Consider the following 15720-nt stretch of genomic DNA (forward strand, 5'->3'; position numbering starts at 1 on the left):
AAGAAAGTAGAATAGAATTAAAGTAGAAAAGAGGACTATGTACTAGGACTAGGGCTAAAGAAAAAAATGAGCTAGAAATGGACTTAACTAGGAGAGATAAACTTAAGAGATAAAATAAATTCTTTTCTTTCCCACATTAAATCACCTGTGTTCAGCCAGTGGGCCTGCCTAGCATATACTGGTAATAGAATCTGGAATCTACTCAAAATTGTTTTCCCACAAGAATGATTAAAAACTACTTAAAAGTCATCCAGCTTATATACAGTGATTTCTTAGGACTTCCCTTTAGGGGGAAAAATATTGATGGGAAGAAAGTATCATCTGTAAGTTTATAAAATCAATTTCATTTAATTGTTGTGCTTAAGAAAGTAAACTCTTAAGAGTCCTTTAGTTCACCTGGAGGAAGGAGTACTATAGAAAAGAAAATCTCCCTGGAGAGTGAGGAAATCTGATTCCCTAGCTCAGCCACTGACTCTGAGGAAAGGGCACTGGATGAAGAATTGGGAGATATCCCAGTGGTCATATTGACTCTCTGCCACTAGATAGACTCTGTGATAGTGGGCAAATTATTCCATCTCTTCTTTGTCCCAGGTTTCTTAATCTGAGAGTTTAGGGTTGCAGCGATCACTGTTCCTTATATCTAATTTACCTCAATCTCTTGTAGACTTTCTTTTAAGCAGAGCACCCTTGGGGAAAGGGATAAAAATTCACTCTGATTTTGACCAGTATTCTCAAGTTTCTGCTGCATTTATTCCCTGCACTATTCTTAATGGAGGTTTTCCTAATAGCTTCCCTCTCTATAGAGGACTTTGCTGCTGATGGACTAGGTGGTCAGATAGTCTGGTCTACTTGGTGGTGAACCTTTATGGTGTGTGTGACTGCAGTGGGAACCGTGTATCAATGTGCTTAAGATAAGTGAAGGAGAGTAGTTTAAGAGCAGTACCTCACAATTTCATTTATTGGCCACCTGAAAAAAAAAAAAAACCACTGTGGCAAATACTAATTACTGAGGGTTTGATTAAAACCCTGGTGGAATCTGTGATAGAAGGGTGTGAAAAACTTAACCCAGATTCCTTACCCTGAGACAGGCAGTCAAAGTAGCTTTTATGTAAAGTAAATTTTTTACCTGACCAGAATAATATTTAATATTTTCCAAGTTTTTGCAGGTTTTGGTAAAATCATTAAATGCCAGAACATGGTGTTTGTTGATCCACATTAATAATCTATTATTTGAGTAGAGCCCAAGAAGCAACTCCAAGACTTTAGAATTTGGAGAACCACCTTGATTTCTCAAAGTAGTTGTGTTGCATCAGGAAAGGCATAATTTGGGGCAAGTGACAGTAAATAGGAATTACACGTGGATTTACCAGAACTCTTGTTTCTACTGATGTCAGTAGGTCACACTGCAGGTGAGTTAATTTTCAGTTGCTGGAGAAGATGGACTGGAGTGATCTGGTTTAGCTTCTGATTTCATTGGTATCATTAGTATGAACTAGTGCATTGTATTGTATTCTTCTAGGATGTTAGGGAGAGTTGACAACTCAAATTGAAACAGAAAAATGTGTGAACTGTTTTATTTCTAATCAAATCTGAATTAAGGTACAGCATGCAAAAGAGCAAAACCAGCATGTAGTATTTGTTTCCTTTGCCATTTCAATTTCTTTTAGCCTTTTGCATATTATCTTTAATATCTTTTAACACTTTGAATCTTATAGCTTCAAGCACAAATGCCAGCCTGATATCCACTTCATCTACAATTGCCAATATTCCAGCAGCAGCAGTTTCCAGCATCTCAAACCAGGTATGGTGCTACGTTTGTTCATCCTACTTGATATGGTTCATCTAGCTAGCTCTTCTCTCCGTGATCAGTTTGCCAGTCCAAGAAACAATCAACATGGGCTGTGATGAGAACTTTTTCTGGATGCCCTCAAAACTGGGACCTTGGATGGTTTCTCACGCTACTATCCAGTTTGTCTCATTCCTCTGCCAAGACTCTGAATGATATAATTATATCTGCTCCTTTATCTACTATGAGTGTGTCTACCTCTTACCCTGCTGCCACTAGAATGGAAGCTCTATGAGGGTGGGGATTTATGTTTCTATTTTGTTCAGTTATCTATTCTGAGAATTCAGAAAAATGCCTAGCACTCATATTAAAGGCACATAATAAATATTTGTGGAAATATTACTTCTGCTTTTTTATTTAGCCACTCATTTCTTTGTGAATTGTCTGTGGTCTGGTCTTTATCACTGTTCTACTAACTTTTTATGCTTAGATCATTAGTAACATCTTCAGTGTTTTAGGGTTTTTGTTCTTGTTGTGTTTTTTGTTGTTGTTTTCTCTGCAGCAGTTAGTATTTATCAAACCACTGTCCCGTGGATCTTTTTTTCTGGCTGCGTTTAACATTACTGTTCTAGTTCACTTTTTATATTTGAATGTTTTTGCATTTATTCATTCTTCTAGTCCATGAGTATTTATTGAGTTCCTACTGCTTACCTGGAACTCTTCAGGGAAACATCTCTCTCCCTTTCATAGCCTGTCTTTTTGATCCTGTCTTCTATCATGGATAGTCTCTATGTAGTTTTCCACATGTTTATTATTTCATCCCCAAGAATGTTTAATCACATTCACAACATCCCTTTACTGCCTCCAAAATGCAGATTTTAGTCCTGACCTCATGATGTACAGACGTACTGCTAATTAATGGGCTTTTTTCCTTCAATATCATATTAATTCCTTAAGTTGACCGTATCTGAAACCAGCTTTCATTCCACCATCCTTGTCTTCCAAAAGTAAACTACTTTTCCCTGTGGCTTCTCAATTTTTGTCAGTTGCACCATTTTAATGTACTTAGGCCTAAAACCAGACGAGTCATCCTCATTTTTTTTTTTCCCTTACCCATCCCTAATCCAACCATTTCTGGAATTCTGTCTTTTTTCATTTCCTACTTTTGGCCTTTTATCCCTTTTTAACCCTAAGTTAATCATCTCATCTTTGTTCTTCTGTGTGCCTTTCCATTTTCTAAAACTTACTGATTAATTTTCTCTAAATGCCACCTTTTATCCTGTCACTGACCTGCTCAGAATCTTTTCCTCTTTTTGTCTGTTTGAATTTGATAATCCCCATTTCCTGCCCCTACACAAGCTAAATACCATTGCCTAAAGAATCCAAGTCATGTGAGTTAATGCATCATTCAGGCTTACAGAGACCCTTTGCTTCAACCAAACTCAGTATCTCTGACCCTTTAATAAAACTTCCCAGGGCCTATTCATGTTCCTGTCTCCCCTGCCTACTTGTCTCACAAAGCTCTCTAACTGCCGCACTCTGCAGTAATAGTTGTTTTCCTCTGTGTTTCACTCATTTGACATATGGTTTATTGTCAATTTGTTGGAAATTTTTTTGTCTTCTCTCCTGTTAGATTTTTAACTCACTTGAGTTCAGCTAGCATGACTTACTCTTTTCTTTAAAATTCCCTTCTCCTGCCCATGCACCAGCACATACACACATACCCCCAGCACACACACACATACATACACACACACTGTGAATTACATTTGTTAGATGCTCAGTACTTTTTATAAATAATTGTCCTGATCAATTAGCTTCTTCCTACTTGTCACCAGTATCACTATCAATGGAATTTTTTTAGGATGTGTATTTGAGCTATGCATCATACTCTTTTTTTAAAAAAAACAATTTTATTAAGGTGTAATTGATATACCGCACAGATTTAACTTGTACAGTTTGATAAATTTTGTCACATATGTGCCCATGAAACCACCAGAAGTTTCCTTCAAATAAAGAAACTGTAAAGAAAACTTGTTTATTTTAAAAGAAAGAGAGATACTCAGTTTTTAAACAGAAACTTTAATGTAGGATATGTGCTTGTTTGTTTAAGCTCATCTGTCCTTAGAAGCACTGTATATATTTATAGCTCAGTGGTAAAGTGCATTCTTGGCATGCACAACATCCTGGGTTCAATCCCCAGTGCCTCCATTAAGGAGAGTGGTGGGGGAAGCACTACCATCTAGTGCAGTGGTTTATAAACTTCTTAAAGAGTAGAATCTTTCCTTCAAAAGTTCTGTGCAGAAATTTATGCAACAGTTCCATAAAGTAGAAAAAGAAAGAGCTGTTATAGTAGAAAAGGGACATTGTGTGTAGATTGCATGGGACACTTCTCTCTCAGCCTCACCCTCATCCCAAAGACTGCCCCTGAGGCATCTCCTCTTCACCCTTAGGTTTCCACAGAATGCATTTTGAAAATTGTTGGTTTAGATGGAAGACTGTGGGTAGGTAAATGAGAAGTCAAGTTAACATTTTAGTGAAATAATTATAAATAAGAGGGACATGAAAGTCTCTTGTGTTGAAATTAATGTTACGCTTCTTCTAAGAGTCTTATTTCCTCCCTTATTCCCTTTGGCCTATAGGACTATCCCACCTATACTATCCTTGGTCAGAGTCAGTACCAGGCCTGCTATCCCAGCTCCAGCTTTGGAGTCACAGGCCAGACTAACAGTGATGCTGAGAGTACCACCTTAGCAGCAGCCACATACCAGACGGAGAAGCCTAGTGTCATGGTTCCTGCGCCTGCAGCACAGAGACTTTCCTCTGGTAAGCACCGCAGCTCTAAAAACTTCGGCTTATGGGCATTTCATCCAACAAGTGATGGTGAAGATTGTTTTGTTCTGGTCTAAGTCACCATTACCATGCCATTGGCTTACCCTGTCAGGTGAGGCGTATTTACATTGGAGCCAAACTGTGGTGAGTCGGTGATAGACTGAATGTAATACCTGATGCTGTGAACAAAAGAGTATCAGAATAAAGGCTATTTATGACTCCCACTCCACTCTTCCTATGATTTTAACATGCTTATCACAGGAAACTTCAGAATCTTTTCTATACATTTTTCAAGGACTCTGGTTTTAGTCTGTGCATATTTTGGACTCCTGGTGAGGCCTCAAACAGTAGATCTTAACTTTTTCTGTTTCATGGATCACCTTAAAATTCTGAGTAAAGTTATGGTCCTTTCCCCTAAAGAAATAAATTTAAGCCCATAGCTTTGAAATGGACCAATGAATTATGATGCCCATGTTCAAAAACCCTGATGTTAAGGCTTATGCACACATCCAGTAAATATGTGCACGTACTTTTTACTTACCACTAGAAAATATGGTGGTTCACTGTCACATCGTATAACTCAAGGAAGGACTGTTTATTGTTAACATTGACACATCTTTAAAAACAGTGCTCTACATCACCTAGAGCAGTGTTCTGTGCATCTTGCCTCTACTGCTCTTCTAAGTAAATGGACACATAGACGGTCGCTGCTTCAAACTGGGATAACTTTGAAATAATTACATGTGTTTATACCTTACTTTTGAATTCATTTCTCTAAATATCTTTGTTCTTTGTAACAATTTTAACTTTTTAATAATGGAGAATTTTAAACATAGACGGAAGTTGTCAGGCTAGTACAATATCAACAATTAACAACTCATAGGCAATCTTGTTTCAACTATACTTCATCCAGTTTTCTCGTCAAATTCCAGGTATCATATCTCCAAGAGATAAATACTCAATAACATAACCACAATGCCATTATTCCATCTAAAATAATTCAACAGTAATTCCTTAATATCATAAAATACCAAAAGGTATTTATATTTCCAGTTTTCTCATAAATGCTTGGAGTTTTGTTTGTCTTTTTACAGTTTGTTTAAATTAGGATCCAAGTAAGGTCCATATGTTGTGATTGGTGGATATGTATTTTGTTTTAATCTACAAATCCCCCCATCTCTTTTTAAAATTTCCCGTTGTAATTTATTTGTTGAAGAAACAAGATTGTCCCATACCATTTCTCAGTCTGAATTTTACCAATTATAACCAGATAGGGTAGTTTAATACATCCTGTTGCCTTCTGTATTTTATTGTAAATTGGTGAATGGATCTAGAGCAGTGGTTGTCAACTGGAGGTGGTTTTGTGCCCTCTGCCTTCAATCCCACGTGCCTACACCCAGGGATATTTGGCAATGTATGGAAATGGTTTTGATTGTCACACTGGGAAGGAGGTGCTGCTGGCATCTAGTGCGTAGAGGCCAAGGACACTGCCAAACATCCTACAATGCACAGGACACCCCCTCACACCAAAAATTATCTGGCTCAAAATATCGATTGTGCCAAAGTGGGAAACTGATCTAGAAGCTTGATCAGATTCAGGTTTTATTTATTTATTTATTTTTTGACAAAATTACTTTACAGGTGTATTTGTCCATTGGGAGGCAGGCATATTCTAGTTATAACTCTCTTTGTGATGTTGGGAGCTGTTGATACTCAGTTCCTGGGTCTACATTTCCAAACTGCTTAAGTAAATTATGGTTTTCCAGCCTTGATTGCTGCAGTGTGATTCTTAAGGGCAGAAAACCTGCTGACCTTCCTGTTCGGGTTCTTATAGCCTGTGACTGCTGGCAATAGATGTCTCTCACCTTTCCTTTCCAGGAGACCCTTCTACAAGCCCATCTTTGTCCCAGACTACACCAAGTAAAGATGCTGATGACCAGTCCAGGAAAAACATGACTGGCAAGAACCGGGGCAAAAGGAAAGCTGATGCCAGCTCTTCCCAGGACAGTGAATTAGAAGTATGGGAAGAAACTCATTTGAGTTACCTGCTTTCTTTTTTGTCGTTGTTGTTTTTGTTTTGTTTTGTTTTTCCTCATTTCTTAAGTTAATCAAACATATATCTGAAACTCATGGAGATTTTGTGGTTCTATGTTGTGTACCCTTTCATTCCTGGACAAGAGAAAATGAATTGGCCAAGAGAAAAGAGAAATGTAAAAACACGTTTGTCTGTTCACATCGTACCATAATTACTTCAAGATCCTTTTCACCAGAAGCATCAGAAAAGCTTTTTTGAATTTAAGTAGCCAGGTAACTTTTTAAGGGAAAGAACAAACAGTTTTCTGTATCCCAAAGGAGAACAGAAAAAACAGTGCACGATACTCAGAAAGCAGAGGGTGTCACAGTAAAGTCATACTGTTCTCCATTTAAAAATCTCAAAATGAGAGGACTGAAGTGCTTTAGTGCAAGTTTCTGTGAAACATACAACCATATCTGGTAACTTACGAGATTGGCACTTACTTATTCTGTGATTAAACACTATAGGAATTTGTTATGGGCATGCATTTGGCTTCATTAGTAAAAAGACTAGAAAGTCATATAAAATTCTAATAATGGGGTTTTGATATTAACCCTTTTTTCATTTTTCAGTTTTTCTATAATGTGGTCTTTTAATAAGGCGAAAAAAAGCTGTATTTAAAAGTGAGTCCATTGACAATTGTTTACAAGACATAGGTAAATTGAGGCTGTGTTTGGAACCTCTCTTCTCTTTTGTTACTGGGGGGAAAGGGGGGCCGGGGGGAGAAAGAAAATCTAAAGTCCTGATACATTTCTTGGGAAAAACTGAGGACTCACTTATTGTTTTGAATTGTGATAAAGTATATATAATATAAAATTTACCATTTTTAAAGTGTGCAGTTCAGTGGCATGAGGTATAGTTACAATGTTGTTTGTTACTGCTGTCTATTTCCAGAACTTTTTCATGATCACAAGCAAAAACTGCACCCCTGCTCCCTATTCTCCCTTCCTACTAGCCCCTGGTAACCTCTGTTCTACTTTCTGTCACTATGAATTTGCCTATTCTACATATTTCATATAAGTGGAATCATACATACAATATCTGTCCTTTTGTGTCAGGCTTATTTCACTTTAGCATGTTTTCAAGGTTTATCCATGTTGTAACATGTATCAGAACTTCATTCCTTTTTATGGGTGAATAATTCCATTGTGTATACCATATTTTGTTTATTCATCTGTGATGGACACTTGGGGTTTTTTTCACCTTTGAGCTACTGTGAATAATGCTCCTATGAACACTGCTACACAGGTATCTCTTTGAGTCCCTCTTTTCAGTTACTTGGGGTATAAGGTATTGCTAGATCATATCGTAATTCTATGTTCAACTTTTTGAGGAACCACCAAAATGTTTTCCAGATGACTGCACCATTTTACATTCCTATCAGCAGTGCACCAGGGCTCCAGTTATTTCCCATTTTTTGGATAATCCATCCTAAAGATTGTGAAGTGGTATCTCATTGTGATTTGATTTGCATTTCTTTAATGACTAATAATGTTGAACATCTTTTCATGTGATTATTGGCCATTTGTCTATTTTATCTGAAGAAATGTCCAAATCCTTTGCCCATTTTTAATTTGGGTTATTTGGGGTTTTTTGTTGTTGAGTTTTAGGAATTCTTTATATATTCTAACTATTAATTCCTTATCAGGTATACAATATGCAAATATTTTCTGTGGGTTGTCTTCGCTCTTTTGATAGTATTCTTTGATACACAACAGTTTTAAATTTTGACCAAGTCCTATTTTTCTTTTATTGCTTGTGCTTTTGGTGTTAAGGATACAAGGTTATGAAGATATTCACCTATGTTTTCTTCTAAGCATTTTATTATTTCAGCTCTTAAATTTAGGCCTTTGATCCATATTGAGTTAATTTTTTTACATGTGAAGTGAGGATCTAATTTCATTCTTTTGCACATGGTTATTCAGTTTTCCCAGGACCTTTTGTTGAAAACACTTTTTCTTTCCCCATTGAATGATCCTGGTATCTTTGTCCCCCAAAAATCAATTGACCATGTATATAAGGGTTTATTTCTGGGCTCTCTCTTCTATCCCATTGGTCTATGTGTCTATCCTTATGCTAATACCACGTTGTTTTGATTATTTTGGCTCTTCAGTTGCTTGAGATTTCACATGAATTTTGGGATGAGTTTTTCTATTTCTTTCAAAAACACTGTTGGGATTTTGATAGGAATTGCATTGTGTGTGTAGGTCACTTTGGGTAGTACTGTCATCTTAGCAATATTAAGTCTTCCATTTGTGAACATGGAATGTCTTCCCATTTAAGTCTGTCTTCTCTAATTTCCTTCGGCAGTGTTTTATAATTTTCAGCGTGTAAGTCCTGAACTACTAGTTAAATTTATTCCTAAGTATTTTATTATTTTTTGATGCTATTGTAAATGAAATTGTTTTTTAAATTCCTTTTAGGGTTATTCATTGCAAATGTATAGAAATACAGCTGACTTCTGAATTCATCTGTTAGCTCTAACAATTTTTTTGTGTATTCTATAAGGTTTTTTCTGTGTACAATCATGTCATCTGCGAACAGAGATAGTTTTACATCTTCCTTTCCAGTTTGGGTGCCTCTTTTACCTTTTTTTGCGAATTTATTCTGGCTAGAACTTCCAGTACCATGTTGAATATAAAACAGTGATGAAAACAGTCATACTTCTTTTTATTGCTGATCTCAGGGATAAAGCTTTCAGTTTTCCACCACTGAGTATGATATTAGGTGTAGGTTTTTCATATATGGCCTTTATCATGTTAAGAAAGTTCCTTTACATTACTAGTTTATTGAGTGTTTTTATCATAAAGTGTATTGAATTTTGTCAAATGACTTTTTTATCAATTGAGGTGACTGTATGGGTTTTCTCCTCAATTCTGTTAATGAGATATTATTACATGGATTTTTCTACGTTGATCCATTCTTGCTTTCTGAGAACAAACCCCACTTGGTCATGGTGTATAATGCAGTTGAATTTTGTTTGCCGCTATTTTGTTGAGGATTTTTACATCAGTGTTCATAAGAAACATTGGTGTGCAGTTTTCTTGTGTCTTTATCTGACTTTGGTATCAGGGGTAATGCTGGTTTCACAGAGTTAGTTAGGAAGTGTTCCCACCTCTTCAACTTGTTGGAAGAGTTTAAGGATTGGTGTTAATTCTTCCTTAACTCATTGATCACCACGTCACCCAAATCTGGGTGACAGTTGTGTTTCCTTAGAGCCACCTGATCCACAATGGGCGATCAATGTGTTAAGAATTCACCAGTGAAGCCATCTGGCCCTGGGCTTTTCTTTCTTGGGATGTTTTTGATTATTGATTCAACCTCCTTACCAGTTAAAGGTGTATTCAGATTTTCTGTTTCTTTTTGAGTCACTTTTGGCACATTGTGTGTTTCTAGGAATTTGTTCATTTCATTTAGGTTATTTGTTGGTGTATAACTCTTCATAGTATTTTCTTATCCTTTCTATTTCTGTAAAATTGGTAACAATATCCCCACTGTCATTTCTGATTTTAGTAATTTGTGTCTTCTCCCTTTTTTTTAAGGCAGTCTAGCTAAAAGTTGTCAATTTTGTAGACCTTTTCAAAAACCAGCTTTTGGTTGTGTTGATTTTCTCTATTATTTTTCTACTCTCTGCTTTATCTCTCTCTGTTCTAACCTTCCTTATTTCCTTCCTTCTGCTGGCTTTTTCTAGTTCCTTAAATTGTGCGGTTAGGTTATTGATTGAGATCTTCTTTTTTAAGATCCACATTTGCAGCTGTAAGTTTCCTTCTTAGCACTGCTTTTGCAACATCCCGTAAATTTTTGTATGTTGTTTTAGTTCTCATTCATCTCAAGGTATTTTCTAATTTCACTTGTTTCTTTTTATTCATTGGTTATTTAAGATTATGTTAATTTTCACACATGTGTAAATTTTCTGGTTTTACTTCTGTTACTGACTTCTTGTTTCATTCCATTATGATTGGGAAAGATGCTTACTCATTTTTTTTTTTTTTTTAATATTTTCTTCACTCAGCGGGTATTTCTGTGGGACTTAGATGAAACCATCATCATCTTCCACTCCCTTCTTACTGGATCCTATGCCCAGAAATATGGAAAGGTAATTTGAATCTTTCTTCCTTTGTTGTAACTGGCCCTCCCTCTCCTGACAAGGTAATCAAAATCAGTTTCCCTGTTACCTCCATCTTACCCTGTTGACCTTTCACTTTCAGGTAAAACCTCACCTGATGGCTTGTACCAGGCAGGCTACTCGGTCAGGCAGAGTTAGTGATAAAACTAGAGACTAGACCTAGGACCAGTACTGAAAGCTGAAGTTGTTCAAAAGTGGTATTTTGTAAGACTGAGTATGGGAATGAGGCTCAAAGCAGAGTGGAGTCTCAGGATTATATGTTTCAGAGACTCATCTGTTATCCCTTAAGTCACTTTTTAACAGCCCAAACTGAGAATTTCATTTAGCTGAGTATATGCCAGATCTGTAAACTGAAAATACAGACAAAATATAAAATATCTTTTTAAAATAGATTATAACCTTCTTAAATGAGATACACCAAGCAGAATTTAACTTGTTTAGTCATCAGTATAAACATCAGTTTTGTTAGAGGGATGAGTTGTGTTTGAGGGATTGGCTGTATATTTCTATACTAAATTACCTTCAGGACCCTATTGTTTTTAACTTTCTATGAATACATTTTATAAAAATATCTGCCTCCTTTGCTCTCCTACTTTTACTCCTAATTATTTCTTATCGTCAATAATATTTCTGTTAGAAGTACTTTCCAGTGGCTTTTAGTATCTAGGCTGGCAAGCTGACATAAGCTCAAATGCTGTATAAAAAAAAAAAAAACTGGTTATCACAGTATATAAAAAAGAGCATTACAGCTTTTAAGTGAAGGGTTCATAGTCCATTTTAAAGCTAAGTGCATTGATTGTCCTTCATATATTTTGACTCTTCAGCCTTTCTTTACTTAATTTTTGGTTGTTGAGATTGTCAGATTACTGGCTTCTGGTGTTACAGTGTGTGTAAGAACATAATGGGTGTTACAATAGCAGTATTTTAGCAATAGTTAGAACTTCTCCTGAAACAGAAAATTTCCCCCAAAGTTAAGTGTTCTTTTTTTTTTAAGTGGTCTAAGTTTTCTAGAAACTAAAGTTCTGAAATGTTTAACTTTGCACAATCCCAAATTCTTATAACTATGAATGAAATTGCATCAGTGATAGTTAGACGCACTCTTGTGGGCCATTGTTGTTTTGGCCTTGACCCAAAATAATTTTGAAATATTTAAAGATCAGGACCAATGCTCTGAGTACCAAGTCAAGCAAATTTTCCCCTTACTGTTTTTCAGGACCCAACAGTAGTGATTGGCTCAGGTTTAACAATGGAAGAAATGATTTTTGAAGTGGCTGATACACATCTGTTTTTCAATGACTTAGAGGTAAGCATTTTAAAATTGTTTGTGTGCTACAGTGAAACATTTTGTTCAGTAACTATTTATTGAGCCTGTGTTTGTTGTATTTAGAGGAAATGTGGTCAGACAGGGTGGGTATGGAGAGGCCAGCTGGGCACTTAGGCATCCATAGTCTTGAAAGAATACTGCCTTGGTTAGGTCACCACAGTCTTGGTTCTGGGCCTCAATTTTATTGACTCAAAATTTGATTTTTGTTACCCTGTTTGGAAGTGACCTAGTTCTAGGGGAATACCAACCCATCGGGCAAAGCACTGATATATAAACCAACACTCTAATTTACTCATCTGTATTAAATACTGTATAGAAGGTGGGTTTGATTATTTGTGCTCTTCATTCTATTTTGACTGTTCTTCAGTTTTACCTTCTTAAAAGATAGTATCTTGATGTTGTCAGGGTTGTAAACGGCTGCTCTAACTCATTGTATTGTATTCATGTTGTTATTGTCCATGAATAGGTTAGCCTTGATCTCCAGATCATCTTAGAGTTAGGTGGAGGGAAACTAGGAAACATTGAGAGCTTCTTGGTGAATTTGTTTGGCTTTGACATTTGTAGTTCACTTTTGAGGTGAACATGGTGTAGTAGAAAGAGCACAGGACTAGGATTCAGAAAACCACAGGCTGCAAGTCCCAGGTTAGGAAAGTTATCGCCCCATTCTAGGCCTCAGTTAATCAGTTATCCTACACAAGTAACAATTGTTCTCTCTGAGGATGGGAATGCGTTGCTGGGACACAGAGGTGGGAAGGAGCAGACTTGTCACTTAATGTCCTTTTGAATTTTGAACTGTGTACTATATATATATATATAAAACCTAGTTGTTTTTTTTTTTAACAGTGAAAAAGTAAAATAAGCTAGCATTCTATAAATATGAAGTAGTCCTCTTTTTAAATACGATCTAGTTCTCCTCAACAGACAGTTCACCAACAAATTAAATTAATAGGACTCTAAACTCCAGTACTTTTGTATAAGCTCCACAATGCTTTAATCTCCCCTCAACTTCACATGTTGATAAGTTAGGACATTATAGTTTTTATTCAGCAAACATTTCTTGAAAACCTACTATATGCCAATAATTGTTGCCAAATTGTATTTGTAATGATTTTCTAGACATAGTCCTCACTCAGGACTGAAAGTTCTGTGAAGAATTTGACCTGAATGTGTTCCTGCCCCCCAGGTCAGTGGTTCTCAACTTTAGGGGGCATAAGAATCACCTGGGGACCTTGTTAAAAATGAAGAGTCTAGGACTTCACTCACAGAAATTCTGATTCAAGAATATGCATTTTTTAAAATCTTCCCCAGAGGATTCTGATGCAGATGGACAACACAGCACTGCCCTAGGCGGTGTCAGAGGAGTGACTCTTGTCAGTCAGGCAGCGGGTGGCATTTTATGTCAGTAGTCATGTGGGCTTAGAGGAAAGAACCTTGGATTCAAATTAGAAGACTCAGGCTCCTTCTAGTTTCTTTCTACCACTCACTAGTTTTATGACCTTGGGTAAATCACTTGACCTCACTTTTAGAACATAAGGAGATTGACTTAGATGACCTCTTCCAATTCCTAAGTTTGACTTTACAAATTTCTGTTTCAGTCATTCTCAGTTTTGATACCACACATACTCTACCAGAATCTCTTTCATCTGCAAAAATTTACTGAGCAGATGCTACATAAGGACACTGGACTAGACCAGAGTTGTACAAAGGAGATGTAAGATATTGGTCATGCCATAAGTGGCCTACAGTAGGACTTACAGTCTGTTACAGGACTAGGCATACCTGACAGTGTACGGGAGCTTGTGCTGATACCCGTGGGCTGTTGGAAATATGAACTATTGCAATAAGAGTATAACTGAGGGTTGGGATGCTTAAGGAAGATTTTATGAGGTTGGAGGAACGTAAATTAGGCCTTAAAACAAGTTGGACAATAAGGGGGGGTGAGAGTGATCCTCCACACATTAGAGAGACCATAAGGTATTTTATCATCCCACCATTGTTTGTGGTATTTTTACAATATATCATGGTGGTAATAGCATGTCTCCTCCCCAGACTGAAATAATGTGTGGTTTTGTCTTTTAACAGGAATGTGACCAGGTGCATGTGGAAGATGTGGCTTCTGATGACAATGGCCAAGACCTGAGGTGATAAAAACCAATGATGGCTTAAACATTAGTGCACCTGTTATGCCCAGGTTCAGTGGAAAACAGAGATGAATAAGAGCACTAAAGAGCTCACAATCTATTAGTGGAGGTAGAAACAAACATAGTTAACGAAGGCATGCGTTCTGAGAAGGTGACAGTAGAAAATGTGATAGAATACAGAAAAGAGAGTAATTCTGAGGGGTGTCGAAAGCAGCTAGCGCCAACACTGGAGTGGCTTTCTCAGCACAGACTACGACCTTGAAGAACGGGCAGCGTGATGGGATGAGAAAAAAACATTACACTAGTTTGTCTTTGGCCAGTTTTTTCAGTAAGGAAAAGTACGCCTCCTGATTAGTTAGTTTCAGAAACAAATAAGCATCAGGAATTTCACCAAGGAAACAATTGTGGGGGTCGGATGGTGTCAGGAATGATAGACAATCTTAAACATTAATATCACAGTGAACGCTAAACCAAGGAGGTCTCAGTGGCAAAAATTCCTGCTCAGTCTCCTCCTTTCTCTCTTGCCCACTGTCTTCTGGCCCAGTAGTCTTAGCTAAGAAGATCCAAAAATTTATCTTCCTTGTACTTAAAGACCTTTAGAAAAAACATTGTCACATCTTTTCACGTTAATTTGTTTTAATGAATTCTCAAATCCAGAGCAGAACTGGACATATCAGTAAGGGGCCTGGCCTTGTGGTACCGAGAATTGAAGGGTTTCACTTTAGGAGCAGCATCCAGTCCTGTATGTTGTGTGTTGCGTGGCCATAAGGGCGCATTCTTAAGAGATTTTACTGGCCTTTTTGGGAAAAAGCCTGGTCTAAAGCAGTTTATGATCCACTTTGAACCCTCGGTTTTTGTTTTTGTTTTAATTTCTTTTTTCTTTTATATGTATGGCTAACTAGTTATTACCGTCTCATGTCTTGGCATCTTTATTCTCTTCAATATAGAATCTCACATATAATTGAACTCTATTTTGGCTTTTGATTGAACCAAGTTGTCTCTAATTCTGTCAGTCATTTTTTAAGTCTTTATTTAGCAAGTATTAATCCCTCCCTGCCTGTTTAACTGTATTAATTATTTCTATTGCTGTGTAACAAATTACCCCAGAAGTTAGTAGCTTAAAACAATTAACATTTATCATCACATTGTTTCTGTAGGTCAGAAATTTGAAAGTGACTTAGCCAGGCAGTTCTGAACCAGGGTCTGTGAGATTGAAATCAAGAGAGCTGGAGCTCAAATCATCTAAAGGCTGGATTGGAGCTGGAGGACCTGTTTCTAACCTCTCACATATGGCTGATAACAGGAGGCCTCAGTCCTCACTATGTGTCCCTCTTCGTGTGACAGCCGACTTCTTTTAGAGCAAGTGCTGCAAGGGAAGCTTGGTCTCTAAGTCTGACACCATCACTTCCACCACATTCTGTGTACTTTCAAACAGTC

At 37.0% G+C, this 15720-nt stretch overlaps 1 protein-coding gene across 2 annotated transcripts in view; it reads left to right on the plus strand.

Annotated features, from left to right (window-relative positions):
- EYA3 (EYA transcriptional coactivator and phosphatase 3) overlaps positions 1-15720 on the plus strand; it is an 85740-nt gene that overhangs the window by 54089 nt on the left and 15931 nt on the right. For both annotated transcript variants that reach the window (XM_010996888.3, XM_010996890.3), the window contains 6 exons: positions 1716-1801; positions 4429-4612; positions 6497-6636; positions 10705-10788; positions 12032-12121; positions 14225-14283. In XM_010996888.3, the coding sequence (XP_010995190.1) occupies positions 1716-1801; positions 4429-4612; positions 6497-6636; positions 10705-10788; positions 12032-12121; positions 14225-14283 (643 nt within the window). The remainder of the gene's footprint in view (positions 1-1715; positions 1802-4428; positions 4613-6496; positions 6637-10704; positions 10789-12031; positions 12122-14224; positions 14284-15720) is intronic.

The sequence above is a fragment of the Camelus dromedarius genome, chromosome 14 (genome assembly GCF_036321535.1).
Source record: "Camelus dromedarius isolate mCamDro1 chromosome 14, mCamDro1.pat, whole genome shotgun sequence".
NCBI classification, from domain to species: Eukaryota; Metazoa; Chordata; class Mammalia; order Artiodactyla; family Camelidae; genus Camelus; species Camelus dromedarius.